The sequence below is a fragment of the Myxine glutinosa genome, chromosome 2 (assembly GCF_964187855.1).
Source record: "Myxine glutinosa chromosome 2, kmMyxGlut1.1, whole genome shotgun sequence".
Taxonomy (NCBI): Eukaryota; Metazoa; Chordata; class Myxini; order Myxiniformes; family Myxinidae; genus Myxine; species Myxine glutinosa.
In genome coordinates, this window is record NC_136262.1 from 213,749,893 (window position 1) to 213,766,244 (window position 16,352).

The 16,352-nt window shown below is 42.6% G+C and overlaps 1 protein-coding gene across 4 annotated transcripts in view; it reads right to left on the minus strand.

The window, feature by feature from the left end:
* The window catches only part of LOC137422167 (tight junction protein 1), a 200,503-nt gene that overhangs the window by 137,243 nt on the left and 46,908 nt on the right, over positions 1 to 16,352 (minus strand). For all 4 annotated transcript variants that reach the window (XM_078772224.1, XM_078772222.1, XM_078772221.1 and 1 more), the window contains exons 2-3: positions 3,339 to 3,395; positions 2,551 to 2,675 (exon numbers count right to left, since the gene is read on the minus strand). In XM_078772224.1, coding sequence (XP_078628350.1) covers positions 2,551 to 2,675; positions 3,339 to 3,386 — 173 coding nt within the window. In that variant the 5' untranslated portion in view covers positions 3,387 to 3,395. The remainder of the gene's footprint in view (positions 1 to 2,550; positions 2,676 to 3,338; positions 3,396 to 16,352) is intronic.

A 16,352-nucleotide genomic window follows, 5' to 3' on the forward strand; every position in this document is an offset into this window, starting at 1 on the left:
AAGGGGTTGATGTGCTGTTTTTATTGATAAAACACGTCTTCAGAAATCTAGTCAATTATCCACTTTCAGATCCTTATACAGATTAATTTATGTGAAAATTTTCAGGAAAGGGTTTTTAATCAAGCTGATTTGAGGCTCATGTAGGAATCTGTCCAAGAGGCTGGGTTGATTTGTCCATCGTCTGTCAATACCCTTATCCTACGAATCACGTGCAAGACAAAGGCATTAGCGGACAGTGGGCAAATCCACAGCGTCTGGGATTTGAACCTGAGATGCCTGAAACGTGGGCCGTGTCCTGAACAGAGAACAAAACAGGCAGTCTTTGAATGACAGCAATTCCAAACTTAAAGCCAGAAGTGTGTTCATATCAATACTAACATGCACAAATTACCATGTTAAATACTAACCAACATGCAGACATACTTGAACATCTTCAACACAAAATTACATATCAAATGTAAGTCACATTGTTCCACCCATTATGAATAAATGATAAAAAGGTGATATGCCTTATTAAATGTGGTGCAAATCAAATGCAAAGTGATAAATTTGAAAACAATTTTGGATCAATTAAGTGGAGTGAGAGTTTTATTATGGTAATAAACAATGCTGTTAAAAATCGCAATAAACTTGCCTGTTGCCAATAAAAAGGACTTTGGAGAAAATGTATTTCCAGAGATACAACAAATCCAACAACATTCTTATCTTCACATTTGAAGCATCAAAAACATTAAATTTTAAACATAAAGCAACAGTGGTATTAAAACAGCAAAAAACAATTTAATTACATTTGAAATCAGTAATTTCAAGGCACCAGCATGGGTGCTACATTTTTAAAACATATGGCTCATGGGGAAGGATGCACATATACACAAAGAATTAAGTTAAGCACCCCCCCGTTTTTTTACAACCTCGCACATTACAAGTTTGTTGTCGTCAAAACAGTGTAATATACCCATGATATTGCTATATTTTCTGGAGAAGTGATATTATGGTCACATAAAAACATAACAATCATGCCGTTTTCAATATTTTATTCTGAATAATTTAAGGTGAAATTTTTTGGGAATTTTAGGCATATTTTCACCTCAATTTAAGTATGGAGCTATAGGTCCATCACGGACAGTGTGGATGACGTTTATGTTTTCTAACGTACAGTCATTGTTCTGAGAAGACCTCTAGCGATCTTTGCGTCAATAACGTGTGTAGGACCCACGTGATCGGATGGAGCAAGGTGCTGTGACAACCATCCCCTGGCCTGCGTACAGTCCTGACCTGAACCCCCTCGAGCACGTTTGGGACATGTTGGGACGACAAATTGCGAAGATGGTCCCTCCAATAGCCAATCTGGATGAATTGGAACGTGCATTACATCGGGAATGGAACAACCTGCCACAGCAACGCATACGACGGCTTACAGGGTCTATGAGACGTAGGGTTGAGTCAGTGATCCGATCACGTGGGTCCTACACACGTTATTGACGCAAAGATCGCTAGAGGTCTTCTCAGAACAATGACTGTACGTTACAAAACATAAACGTCATCCACACTGTCCGTGATGGACCTATAGCTCCATACTTAAATTGAGGTGAAAATATGCCTAAAATTCCCAAAAAATTTCACCTTAAATTATTCAGAATAAAATATTGAAAACGGCATGATTGTTATGTTTTTATGTGACCATAATATCACTTCTCCAGAAAATATAGCAATATCATGGGTATATTACACTGTTTTGACGACAACAAACTTGTAATGTGCGAGGTTGTAAAAAAACGGGGGGGTGCTTAACTTAATTCTTTGTGTATACATTAAGAGCAGGACAAGGACATTGAGAAACATCAGTCTAAAGGAACATTTGAGACAGTTAATAGATCAACAGTCGGATATTAATATGGGACCTCCCCAACATCGTTTGCAAAGAGTTCAGAAGGGAAAGTCAATCGGGCCAATCCTTTCTGGTAGAGCGTTCACCGACAATGGCAAAGCACTTTTAAACACGTGTATGACACATATGACATCAACATCGAGAATGGGACACATGCTCAAAGCAGTTCCACCAGGGTGCGGACCTGGGCAGGGCCAGGTCCCAATCCCTATCAGCAAGTAAGGTACGGCCTGAGCCGTAGGCTGAGCTAACGCAGCAAGCCATTCATAACTCGACAACCTTTAATCATGGACCGTGTAATGATGTTCGCGCCAAGAACCGCGACGGCTTTGCTGAACAGCGGGAAGGCCGTGCCGCCGTGGAGGTGACACGTGTCGCAATTTTGAAAAGGCAAACGCAACACTTACCGACTCTGTTGTAGTTGTGAACACAATTTTAATGATGGTGGTTCTAACAGAAAAATTGTTATTCTCTCATTGAATAAGCAGATGACAAAGACATGACTGAAAAGTCAGAGGACAGTACAATTTAGAATTTGAGGTATTAGGAGAATTTCAACAGGATGAGGCAGGGAAATGGTGCACAACCACAGATGCATTAGGTGGTTGAAGGAAGTAATGGTGGTTGAGGGAGTCGGGCAAGGGAGGGGTGGGGTGACTCACTCAAGTAGGCCATCTGCCGGGCTCCCCTGCAGAACGTCTGAGATAACGATGGATGTCTCACCACTCTGAAAGTGAGGGTTGTCTCTGCCACCTGATACAGCAACACCAAATCCAATATTGGGAGCCTGTAGAAAGATGAACCCTTGGTATGACGGGGAATGTTTTGGAGACAGCATAGTACCTCTTCATCACATGGGGTAATAACCCCATTATTGCCACAACCTGTTTGGCAACTTTAAACAAGAGCAGAAGAACATAGCACTCAAACAGATGTCATGATAAACATCTCACAATTCCAACAAACGACTTCCTGGAGAATGATAACAGATGCCATGTGCATGCCGCTTCGGAGCCCGGCTTCGAGCAATTTTGCGTCGGACAGGCTGCTCCTTGCTTTCCTGAGTCCCAACAACGAATTGACCGATAAGTATTCACCCATTGTGCAGCGCATTTGCAATGTCAGAAGCACAACTTGTTTGCAACAACTCCAGGCCAAAAAGTTACTTGCAAGCAGCTCTAATGCATTACTAACTTTCCATCCAAATTGGGCTTGGACAAAAACTAACTCGGCATTCACTTTTTGAAGAAATAATTTCTTTCATTTAATCAACTGCAGAAGAGAAACTTCATCTAAACATTTGCAAAGTTAAGCGAGAAAAGCGCTGCAGCAAGCCTGCTCGCAATATAGGAAGCACATTTGAACATCTATTAACAGTTTACATTATATCATGAAAATGCAGTTTGGTGATAATTTGAAATTCAAAACTCCAAACAAAGAACATACATACCCGATGCAAGTTCACCGTGTGCTGTTCCCAAATCACCGTTTCCTCCATTGTTGAGGACTGCACAACAGTGAAGAAACGAGGAGTTATTAAATATCACTCAAACGGAAGGAAATCAGGACTGTCATGCAAATAATCGAACAGTAACCTGTATTACATACAGGAAGTTAGGAAATCACGACGATCCTTCCTCGAATTTGTCAGCAGAAAGAAAAGTGACCTTCAATTTGGACGACTGATCATGTACAACAAGAACAAATTCAAGGTTTATCTTCGTCTTCTTGGCTGTCTAAATCGAGCGTTCGCATCACTAAAGGCTACACTACGAGCAGCAAAGGCACACGTCAAAAAAAACAAAAACCAATGCGCAAGAAAAAATAAAGTCGCCATTTTTCTTAACATTGCACGGCAACAGAGATGATGGATTAATTCATCGCATTCTCAGGAAACTCAAAACCACCAATGACGGCCAAACAAACCAAGCAATGAAGCTGCACTTCAAACCAAAAGGTCCTGGCACTCTTTCAAGGTGGTTGCGGATCCTGTGGAGCATTCACAGATCATGCACAGCATTCATTCCAAAATAAAGGATCAATGGTTTGAAAACTTTCTACTTAAATGAAACTTTATAGCTGTAAAGCATGTAATGAGACACCGCGAGTATAATGGTCATCATTCCATCAAAATACCAAGACTCTATTGAACAATGTTCTAACTGTTACAAATGTACCAGGCCCCATGACACAGAGGGCACCAACACACCGAGGAGAAACCATGGGGAACCTCTTCGCAATGAATTGTGGGTAATTTCATCTACACAGGAGTTACGAAGAAAGAGCATCACTTCAGAAGAGGGCCTATCAAGAATGGGATACATGTGGCAAAGGGTATTTTTTACCTAGAAAAGACTAGTGGTATCCTGGTAAAGTGAAGAGCAAGGGGAGGGGAGGGGCCGTGAGTTCTAGTTGCAACAGGCCCACGACACCTTATCTGGATCTGGAAATACCCATTATTCTTTGAAGTTCACAAAGCACCATGTTAGGTTAACCCTGCCCTTGGCTCCATAGGCACCGATCCAACTAATTCCGAAGGGACTGGACTCCAACTCAAAACACTGTCATACAGGTGAGCACTGCAGAGCACACAAGCCTGTTTCACATGTTGACCCCACTAACCTTGTTGTTATTGCATTTTATTTCCCGTTTATTTTTAACATCCGGATGTGCAATCTCACTCCATAGGCAGTGGGCTGTTAATAAAACCTAACCTTAGGAAGAACCTTTGGTACGACAGGATAAGAATTGCTAACTTTGGATTGACGGCAAACTAAGTAAACCCACAACTGCTCAACTCGAAAGGCAGGACAATCACACAAAATTTTATCATACTATAAACAGGTCTTAAAACCAGAATACAACGACGAGGACGACCACCACAACTACCACCAACAATCATACATAAACAGAATGGCTGAAATGGCAGCAAAATATTGGACGCAAGGTCTCGTTCTTCATAAATTATATAATCTGTTGGTTCAAAGCCAGCCTCATTGTGGACAGCACTTCGATAGGTCAGCAGTTTCCTGTGTTGGGTTTTAGTTATCACTAGTGTGTGGCACATAACAGCAAGTGACTATAAAAAAGAGAAACAGTGTGAGGATGTAACCTTGGAGTACACCTGCCAGAATCTGGAATGCCTCCTTTCAGCAGCTCACAACTACTGAGGACTTTTCACAAATGATTTTGAATTGCAGTAATTATGGGCAGACCCTAAAATCCATGAGCATGTCAAACAAGCACTCATAATTGATTGAATCAGAGGCCTTGGGGATGTATATCAAGACCATTGCCAGAATAAAATAAAATAAATTTTTCATCATTTCATACACTCAAGGATTATTCTTCATTTTGCAAAAACCAGGGAAGTTGGTCAGATCTTCTTCCTGGATCCATTTTTGGTTCCACTGAAGGAAGGGAAGTGACGTGTGCATGGATCCTGTTCAGCAGACTCCTTCAGTAAAGTTATGCAGTAATGCTGGTAGGACTGATGTAAAGGCAGTTGGGAAAGATCATGAGATCTTTACATTCGTTGGCAGTAGAATCATACCACTGACACACAACTGTTTGGCCTTCTCTTCATTCGAAAGAACATTATTTTAAGTCCAGTAGACAAGATCAAAAATACTGTGACTTCGATAACTCAAAGGGAATCTTGCGAGAGGGTCAAATGGTGCAATGTAATTTTACAGAGAATAGAGAGACCTCAGATGGGCAGTGTCCCTTTGAAGACAGGGGTGATGGTAAAGACTCTCGGAGATTAAAGACAACTTGTTCAGAAGGTTCGTGGAAATGTTGTGGCTCCTTGCTCTTCATTTCCTCTCGTGTTCCTGAGAGCTTTGAAGACTTGGATTATTTCCAGTCACTATTGTCACTGATGACGAATCCCATCATCTGTGCTTGTTAAAGAAGGAAACTTGCTGGATCTGCTCAAACCTTTTCTACAATAAGTTTTTCTTCAGTGATGTGGGGTTCTTTCAATTAGTGTCATTCGGGTCATCGGGATGTGTTGCTTCCCTCTTCTGACAAAGTCGAGCTATTTCCTAGCTTATTGCAATCTGGAAGATTGCGAAATGTCCTTCCAGGTCCTCAATTTATTTGTGAGGTCGATTTTCACCGCTTCAAGACTAAGGAGTCTGGATAATATTGCTTCTGTGTTGGAAGGGATTTGGAACATTTCAGATGGTGGTCAAATAATTGAACAGCTGGGAGTCAAGGCAGCCACCGTTTTTATGGAAATCACCCCAAACAGGGTATACAGCCACTCTAGGTAAGAGGCTAAGGGAAGGTTAGATAAAGATAAGGATAAAGAAAAACAAAAAAAAAGAAAGAAAGAAAAAATAATAAAAGAAAGAAAACATCCAAGACACAGGAAGTATCAGAAGTCAGGTAAAATGCAATGAAACCTCAGATGTTGGAAGTAGGAATTGACATTCCTCTTTCAGCTAAGTAGATCATAGGATAATGGGAAGCATGTTACAGGTAGTGAATGCCAGAGACAGCACGAGGGATAAAACTATCTGCATCGCCTTTCGTTCTGCACTTTGGATCAGCTATAGTGTATGGGTGTGCAGAGATGGCAAACCGAGTATTGGGTCCAAACACTCGTACGGGAGAAACCAAGTTAGAAATTCCAGCAGAACATTCGCCATGAAAATATCTGAAGAACAAACCAAGAGTGGCAATTGACCTACGGTGAGAGAGTGGTTGAAGAGTTGAACACATCTTCACCCCAACCAGGTTGACTGTGCGTTTCTCGAGCGTATCAAGTAAAGATAAGTGGCAGGCTGGTGCTCCATCCCAAATGTGGCAATAGTACTCAATGAGGGGACGTATAGTTGACTTGTACAGGTACAAAACAACCTCAGGAGGTAAATACCTCTGCAATAGATAAAGACAACCAACTCGCTAGGAAGCACTCTTATCAATACCAGAAATGTACTTATCCCAAGGGAGGTAAGAGGAGATTTCCAGACCAAGAAGTTGAAGCTAAGATGATTCTGTTAAGGTTGAAGATCCCACGTGCACAGAAGGGAAAGACCCGTTTCTAGAGTGAGTTTTCAATTTGGAGAACAATTTCGTTTTCTTTGCATTGAAGGTTACCAGCCAGTCATGTCTCCCACTTCATCACATTCTCTAAATCATTGTCCAGTGAAACCCCAACCTCATTAAGGTGTAGCATTGAGTGAATCAGCAGATGTACAGTAGAGTGAGGAATCATCAGCATACATGGCTAGCTGAGACAGAACATTATCAGGAAGATCATTGATATAAACAAGGAACAGAGTGGGACCAAGGACAGAGCCCTGTGGGACACCAGAATTGATGGAGAAAGTCAGAGAAGATTGACTCTCAAGTACCACCTTCATCTTACGATTTGTAAGGAAATCGAAATGATTGAATGCGCCACTCCAGATACACCATATGACTGAAGCTTGTGGAGCAGACCCTTGTGCCACACTTTAGAGGTTTTTGAGATATCCAAAACAACTAATCGAGCTTCATCCTAGTGTCAATGCTCTGTTGAGATGATCCGTAATCAAGGATAGCAGATCACCAGTAGAGTGAGAATAGCGAAAGCCAAACTGGTAGTCGGTGAGGTTCATTGTCCGCCAGAAGGCAGAAAAGTTGTTCATTGATGAAGCATTCAAATACTTTACTTATTACAGGAAGCAGGCTGATGGGGCGATAGTTACTTGGTTCAGAATGCTCACCGGCACCCTTGAAAACAGGGACAACAGAAGCCATTTTCCACGACGAAGGGAACACCGAGGAAGACGAGCACATGTTGAATAGCTTGGCAAGAATCGGTGACAATTGGGGAAAACACATCTTCAATACAATCACAGGGATTCCATCGGGAATCCTCAATTCCAATCATTCCTCAATCACTTTTGAGGCATCTAGGGTACACATAATTCTGGCAACCTTCTTAAGCATGATAAATGGAACAGGAATATCAAAGTCTGTACAAGATGGAAAATCAGGAAGAGGATGTCCATGATCAGAGGGTAGAATTAAAAACAAACCAATTTGAAAAGAGGTTAGCCTGATCCAGAGGTGAAGTGACAACTTTAGGTCCATGAAAGAGAGGACACCTAAAGCTCAAGTTTTCAAACAAGGGTTCGCACCTCAGTTGGAGTCTTTACGATACCAGATGAGGAAAAATCCATAAAACCCGGGAAAACCCCCCCCCCCCCCCCCCGAGATATCTTGTAAAAGAAAACGCTTGAAGCTACCAGTTCAAATTCTGTTGATGGGATTGATGTGGAAAGAATCATCATGTATCATTGGTCAAATTGTGCTCAGAAAATTGCCTTGGCAAACAGGAACCACATTGTGGGTTGTGACATCTCAGAGTATTCCAATAGATCTATTTTAAAACAAAATGAAATTCTTTTCGTATTTATGAAACAACCATTTACTTTGTGCTGGGGTGAAGAGGTCTGTTTGAGATGACACAGACACTAAATTGATGAAATTGCTCTTCGGTACTGAATTCAATTAAATGGTACTCCATAAATCCAAATACAACTGGAATGGCGCTCGGCAGAGCGCACATCTCCGCCAGGCTGAATAGTTTACATTTTGTATCCCACCGATAGGCCGGATATCAATCCAGGCCTGAACCAAAATCAAATCGGATCGTTCTTGTCACCTACCCAACTCAACCACCTACTTTTGTTAAAACTCGTCCACAACTTTGAGATATCGTGCTATGTATCGTTTTTGGCCCTATCTCTCAATGGTGAAGAATCACTTTAAATATTAAATAATTCTCATATCCAAATCCATATTCAGATCTTCACCAAAATTGAATCAATTCTTTCTCGTCACACATCCAACGGGTCCACCAAGTTTCGCCCAAATTCGTGCACAACTTTTTGAGATATCATGCTCTATATCATTTTTGGCCACATCTCTCAATGGTGAAGAATCACTCAAATAAAAAATGAAAACATTCTCGTATCCGGATTCGGATCTTCACCAAAATAAAATCCAACCTGTCTACCAAGTTGCTTCCGAATCCATCTATAACTTTGAGATATCGTGCTATATTTCATTTTTGGCACTACTTCTCAATGGTGATGAGCTTAAATCACTAAAAATTATAGTATCCGGATCTTCACCAAAATCGAATCAATTCGTCCTCATCACACAACCAACCTGTCAACCAAATTTCGTCCATATCTGTCCACAATTTTGAGATATCCTGTCCACAGACAAACAGAAAGACAGTGGTGAAAAGATGACCACCGGGCACCTTAGTGGTGGCAGAAGTAAAAATGAGAAATTTGTCCCGAAATACAAAGCTATTTCTTTTTTAACACCACAGGTGCACCGATATCACATATCATATAACATATCATATAACATATCATATGTTATATATCATATAACACCACACCGATATCACAACTTAGCCTCAAAATAAATTCCCTAAAGTGCTTTTCCTTGTATTCGAACTTCAATCCAACAAATCAAACAGTTTATCTAAACGTTCCTCCAATTAGAAATGCTTAAAATAAATTGAAATGAGTACATTCGTTTAACTACCGATTAAGTACTCAGCTTACCCAATTTTTTTTGATTACACAAGTTAATTGCTTTGAGCCGCAACGCACCCTGTACTCTCAGCTCTCAACTTGCTCTCCCCCTTGCTCAGCAAAACAAGTACATTTCAGAACCATGTCCTCATAAATTAATAGCACACGCCTTAGCAATTAGTCAGTCAAAATATTTTTATACTGAGCACATTAGGGACAATGTATTAATTATATGTGAAAATACAACACACTGTATGTAAGGTGCATACCTCCACCAGGCTAAACAGTATGTTTAATATCCCAATGATTGGCAGGATCCGGAACTGACCAGACCTGAACCAAAATGTAATCGGCTTGTTTGTGTCATTTACCCAACTCGTCCACCAAGTTTTGTCATAATGGATCCACAACTTTTTGAGGCATCCTGCTATGTATCGTTTTGGCCCCATCTCTCAATGTTGAAGAATTGCTTAAAAAATTCTCATACCTGGATCTAGATTCGTATCTTCAAAAAAAATCTAATAGATTCATCCTCGTCACACACCAAACCTATCCACCAAGTTTCATCTGAATCAGTCCACAACCTTTTGAGATATCCTGTTCACAGAGACAGACAAACAAACAGAGTGGTGAAAACATAACCTCCGTCCACCTTTGGTGACAGGGGTAGGGTCATTTCTAACAAATTCCCACACCCAATCGCACCCACCCCCTCCTACCTTCATAACAACCTCTCCATCCCCTCATGCATGCTTCATTGATGGTCCTTCCCTTCTCATAATCGTATGTCCTCCTTAACTCGACCCAATCCTTCAACACTCTTCTACCCCCTTTCCCCACCCTGTTAGCGTTAGTTGATGGACTTTAAAGATTCTACAATGTCCTTTGCAAAGAGTAGGCAAGCTATCGCCGGCACTCCAAAAAAATTGCAAAATCCTGCAGGAAGCACTGTGTCAGCGGTACAGTTGCACCCCCAGCAAGTAATGCTACCCGTAGCCATGTACTGCATAAGAAAAAGAAGAAGACCGACACCCAACCCCAAAACTTATTCAGGGAATAAACATACATAATAAATATAGTCCCTTTGGTTATAGATAGAGAACACATGATCAGTAGAACTTGTACCCCTTGTTTCAGGCCATTTTCCCTGCTAGGGCAGGTGTTAGCCTTGCGGGCACCATGACAATCATCATGGTTCCCTTTTTGAGGCAATGTTTTAATGGCCGGATGCCCTTCCTGATGTTGCGATCGTATTCAGTGACCCGACGCCATGATCCTGCCAAATCTCACTGACGCTTTATTGAATCTCACGAGAGTAGGAAAAGAGTACAACAACAATTACAACAACAGGAAGCTGGCCCCAGGATCATGACATATGATCCGGTATCAACACACCTGACACCAACCCTTTAGTCGCCTCTTATGACACGCAGGGATACGGTGTACCTATTCTAAACCGAGGCACACACCAGCAAGTAGAACTTTTATGGCTGCATAATTTTGAATCAATATGTTGTACTGTACTTTGTACAAGTGCATAAGTACTCGTCTCACAATCTAAATCACTGCTTGAACATGGAATGATGTGACCAGGGCTGGATTTACCCAAGGGCAACCAGGGCACAAGCCCTGGCCCTCCACCACCCAACACGTGACCAAGGGCCTCCAACCAATGTTGTGTCCCTTAAAGTTCTGCATACTTTTGTGGAGTCCAAGCGCGACAGTTTCTAGGATTGAAAAGCTGGCGGTGTAAAATGCGGCAATTCAGTGTGCTGAGGTTCAGAAACGTGTATGCCGACGCAACGCTATTCTGAATGACCGAGGAACTACTACACAGCCGGTCGTTGGACAACCTGATCAGAGCTCTGCTGTTAGACGTTTAAAAACACCTCATTTTTGCCAGTTATTGATAGCATATCGACCGTTACAACAGCGAATAGTAAGCAAATGACGAGACCTTCAGATCGTTTGGTTTCTTCAGAAAGCTGCGCTCGCTGAGCTCCATGGAAATTCTAAACTCGGAGGAAATTATGCATTTTATCCAATAATTTAACTCGTGGAGCCTGCAATGCTTTAAGGCAACTATACAAATAGACAATTGAACAAGAAGACGTCATGCAGAGCACGATACTTGCAAAATCCACCCCACCCCCCCACCCCCCACCCCCCAAAAGGTTGCCATTGATCCATTTCATCAAGATTAAAATTGACGATCATGATCAAAGCTCGGGTTAATAGGATGAAAAGTGATGCTTTTTCAGATGAAAATTTATGATTTTGGAAGTTTGACCTTGAGTTGACCTTTGACCTAAAAATAGTGGGTTTTCCAATTTAGTGACAATATACAAATGCTGTTCAATTTCCAAGTCAATCGGATTAAAAAAGGCGATTTTAGAAATGTGACCTCCAGATGACCTTTGACCTCAAAATCAATAGGCTTCTCAATTGGGACGACCTCTACAACTTGGTGAAGTTTCGTGACGATCAGTTTAGAATTGTGACCTGTAGGCCAGTGACAAACAAAACCACAAACGCAACCGACCAATATACTTGAAAAATATTCGATTTTGCAGGTAATAAGGGTGCCACAGAATAAGAGTTTCGGGTGCCATCAGTGGAAAAGGTTGAAAACCACCGCTTTACTTAATCGTTGGTGGCAGAAAGGACCACAACTACCATGTGTGCCCCGGGGCCTCCACCACCATGAATATGGTGCTGGAGGTGATAAAAATGCAACTTGTAGAACAAGGATCATTTTCTTGCCAAGGCCTCAACTTGCTACATAGTTCTCATTTACTTCAGAAAAGATGTTTCCAAAATCAACTCGTTTTTCCATAAGCACAGTAGCTACAAGCTTACAATAGCACACTTGATCAAAAGTGACCAAGTCATTCAAGCTTGGAATTTTGATCATAATCACCCACGAATCATTCCATTCCATGCTATTTATTTCACCTATCACCATATTATACACAAGGATAAACAAGGAACGTTGGTGCAGTAGGAGGCCATTCGGCCCATCGATATCCCCATACACCTGTCTCCAATGTATCCAAGGACCTATTTTATTCCCATTTAAAACTAAACCCCCTCTCCACTGCCACTATCCTTCCCTGCATTAACTCCGACTGAAACACCTCTCCCCCTCCCTATCCCTCCCATTTTAAACCGTACTCATTCTCATCTTCTTTGCCCTCAAGCTATGACCCTTGGCCCTAACACTTGTTCAATGTTCATTCTGCAGAAACAACTGCACTACACCCATCGTGTCCATGCCTTTCATTACATGAAACATCTCATTCAGATCTCACATGTAATCACCTCCTTTCCAATGTATAAAGTCTTGTCTCCTTCAACCATACTTCATAGCTTGATCGAGGTAACCCTGGAATCAATCGAGTAGCTCGATGCTTTACCCTCTCAATGGCAACTACATCCTTCATCAGATGGGGTGACCAAAACTGTACACAGTATTACCTCCAATCTTTGTGTCATCTGCAAATTTAGAAAGGTGAGCATTAACTATCAACATAACTTCAAAATAAAAAACATTATATATATATATATATATATATATATATATATATATTATATTATACATATATATATATATATACAGTCGTGACCAAAAATATTGGCACCCTTGCACATTTTTCAAATAACTATTTTCTCGAAAAATAAGTTGAAATTGAGTATGTGGTCTCCACAGTTCTTTATTTCACTGTTGCTATTACAGAACCTTTGTTTTTGATTCAGAACTTAATATATAACCTTTTAAATCAGAAAATAAAAAGAAATGGCATTGACAAAATTATCCACACCCTCGATTTAATATTTGGTAGCACATCTTTTGGATAAAATAACTGCAGTCAGGCATTTCCTATAGCCATGAATGAGCTTCCTAAACCTCTCGACTAGCAGTTTGGCCCACTCTTGTGCAAACTGCTTCAGTTCTCCCAGATTTAGAATGTGCAATGGTCCACAAAGTGGTTTTTTTTATTTTAACTCGGTATGCATCGATATCCTCACAAATTTAAAGCTGCCACTTCCTGATTCTTTAAAGATGCCAATATATTGTCGTACGACTCCGGTTAACACCAGAGACCGCGGTGCAAACTGCTTCAGTTCTCCCAGATTTAGAATGTGCAATGGTCCACAAAGTGGTTTTTTTATTTTAACTCGGTATGCATCGATATCCTCACAAATTTAAAGCTGCCACTTCCTGATTCTTTAAAGATGCCAATATATTGTCGTACGACTCCGGTTAACACCAGAGACCGTGGATAGTCCTAAACGGTTTTAATGGAGGCGACGACCAAACACGGATTGTGCTATAATAAGTGTGGGAGGAAGAAGGAAAATGGAAGGCTGCGCAAGCACTAACCTTCAACGAACCCACGGCAGCTTCAATCCTGCAGGGAAATTAATTCAACCGGGCACAGGTTTAACAGGGGATGGAAAATAATACAAGGGTTTATTACAAACAAAAGCAAGGACAGTAAAATATGTGCCGGTAATAAAATGTCATAAATCGGGATCCCGCACACCAGACTCAACAACAGACACAGGAATGAATGGATTGAAGACTCTGTCCCTAGTCTTCAATCTCCGGCGTGGAGGAATCCTCCGCCCGCCTCGCATGCATCACGAGGCCCGTTCACAGCACCGAGCCTCGCTCCCGCACAAGCACCGCTCCAAGCACCACAAGGTCGATCTTTACACATGATCGACAAGCCAACTCTCAAGCCAACTCAACCAGGGCCAAGACTGCGAGCCAACGTAACCAGGGACAGGACTCTCTCCACTCGAGATCGCACTGGGACTGCCAGGGCCAGGAATCTCTCCACTCGGGTCTGGAATCTGCGTGGAGTTCCGCGCGCTCTTTTTATAACCTCTGGCGGTGACGTCAGCCTCTGCGCGGCACCCAACCAGAGCCTCGTAACTTCCCGCCCTCCGCATCCATTCGCGCCAACCGATCACAGCCCTCCTGGGCGTGGTATAGCACGTAGCGTGTAGCATGATCATAGCTCGTAGGTGCAGTTGGCCGCGGTCCATGCGGCGGCGCCCAGAGCTGCCCCCCCCCCCCCCCCCTTGCCTGTCCGTCTTCCAAAGTCATGTCAGGGAAGGGATTTATTTAATGTTGCGCTAGGGACCTAACTACGTGTCTACAGGTGTGCATTGCCATAAGGGACAAAGGTTTGGCTACCAGGTGTGGACACACAGGGGCGCTACTCTTTAATCCCTACTCTACTTATCACTCGAACATCCTGGTATGTCCACAGGTATACATCTTAACCGACAAATCGCCTAAACACAGAAATTACAGGTCAGATTCCTTATAGCGACAGACGAATACCTACCTACACAGATCTATCTGGCTCTACATATTGCTACACCACCGACATATTTTTTATATATATATATATATATATATATATATATATATATATATATATATATATATATATATATATATATGTATATATATTGTTACGGAACCCAACGTCCGCCTCTGTTCCCCTTATCGAGGGGGGATTAATCCCCTCGTTTATGACTGACCGACGTGGTCCCTGACGCTGCCCAGCTACCTCCGGAAAGGCAGGTGCACAGCCCCGTTCGTACCGCGGACAGATGTTAATTGCCGAGCGGTTTTAGCAACCGCGGCATGAACTATTAACAAGGACTAGACCCAATCCTTGAACGTTGGCCAAATCGTGCCACAGGTTTTCAATGGGGAAAAGACAGACGAACGGATGTGAAGAAGAGGAAGACAGCAGTAGGAAATACGAATATGATTTATTTGCTATTATTATGTACACCCAAAAAAAACCGAGGAGGAAAGATAAGAAAATAAAGACAGAAAGAATGGAAGGAGACAGTGCAAATATTAACTTAGCTAAACAGGCTTACTTAACCCCAAGGACAAGACAAAGACAGACTACGAGCACACTTACACAGGGGATGATGGCAGGAACGAATGCTGGAGGTGGCTAGCTGGAGGGAGAGGAAGGTCCACGGGAACTGGGTCACGGTCGGGCCGGGAGCGGCAGCTCCGTTCCTCCGCGGCCACGGTCGGCACCGCCGTCAACGCCCAAGCTGCGGTCGTGCGAGCTGCCGCGGTACGAGCTCCGCCGGTTCAAGCTGTTGCTGTTGTTCGAGCTCCGCTGGTGGAGTCAAAGCTGCTTGGTGGAGTCAAAGCTGCGTGGTACTGCTCGTGGTACTGCCTCTGGCCTCATCTGCCGCGTCTCTCTCTCTCTCTCACTCTCTCTCTCTCTCTCTCTACCGCAGCACTTGACCGCCTGGATACTCTCTCTCCGACTCTGAGGCTTCCGCACGCGCTTTTATAGCGCGCCTCGAGATCAATCCGCGGGCTCCCAGGGCACGCCTACCGGGTCGCTCACTGCAGTGCCGGTTGGCTGGCACGGGCTCTTTCGCTCCACCTTTGATGACGATCAGCGGCCAACGCCCTGGATTCGGCCGCTCCTCCCCCTTCTTCTCCGATCTGACCGCGTGTTCAATGGTGGTGTTTTGCGGCGAAAACCACAAAGCAGCAGCGGCGAATGCAGAAAACCGCACGCGGAAAACCGCCCAATGCAGTTGGCAATTGATGCCAAAAGGGGAATGCGTTTGGAAGTGGAGGCTTTGGGGAATTTGAAAAGGGATTCTACCTTGTTCCAATTTGGTGCAATGCAGTGTTAACTAGTGGGAAGACAGAACCTTAACCTAATACACATAATAAGGAGATAACTACTGAACAAAGGAAATCTATGATTGGCTACGTGATTGTATATGGAATAACTACGGGAACGACCTTTGACCTTTATACACAACAAATGGAGGAAGGAGGGTGATATTTACAACAATTTCATTACACAATTCTCATATCCACAACAATATATATATGTATATATATA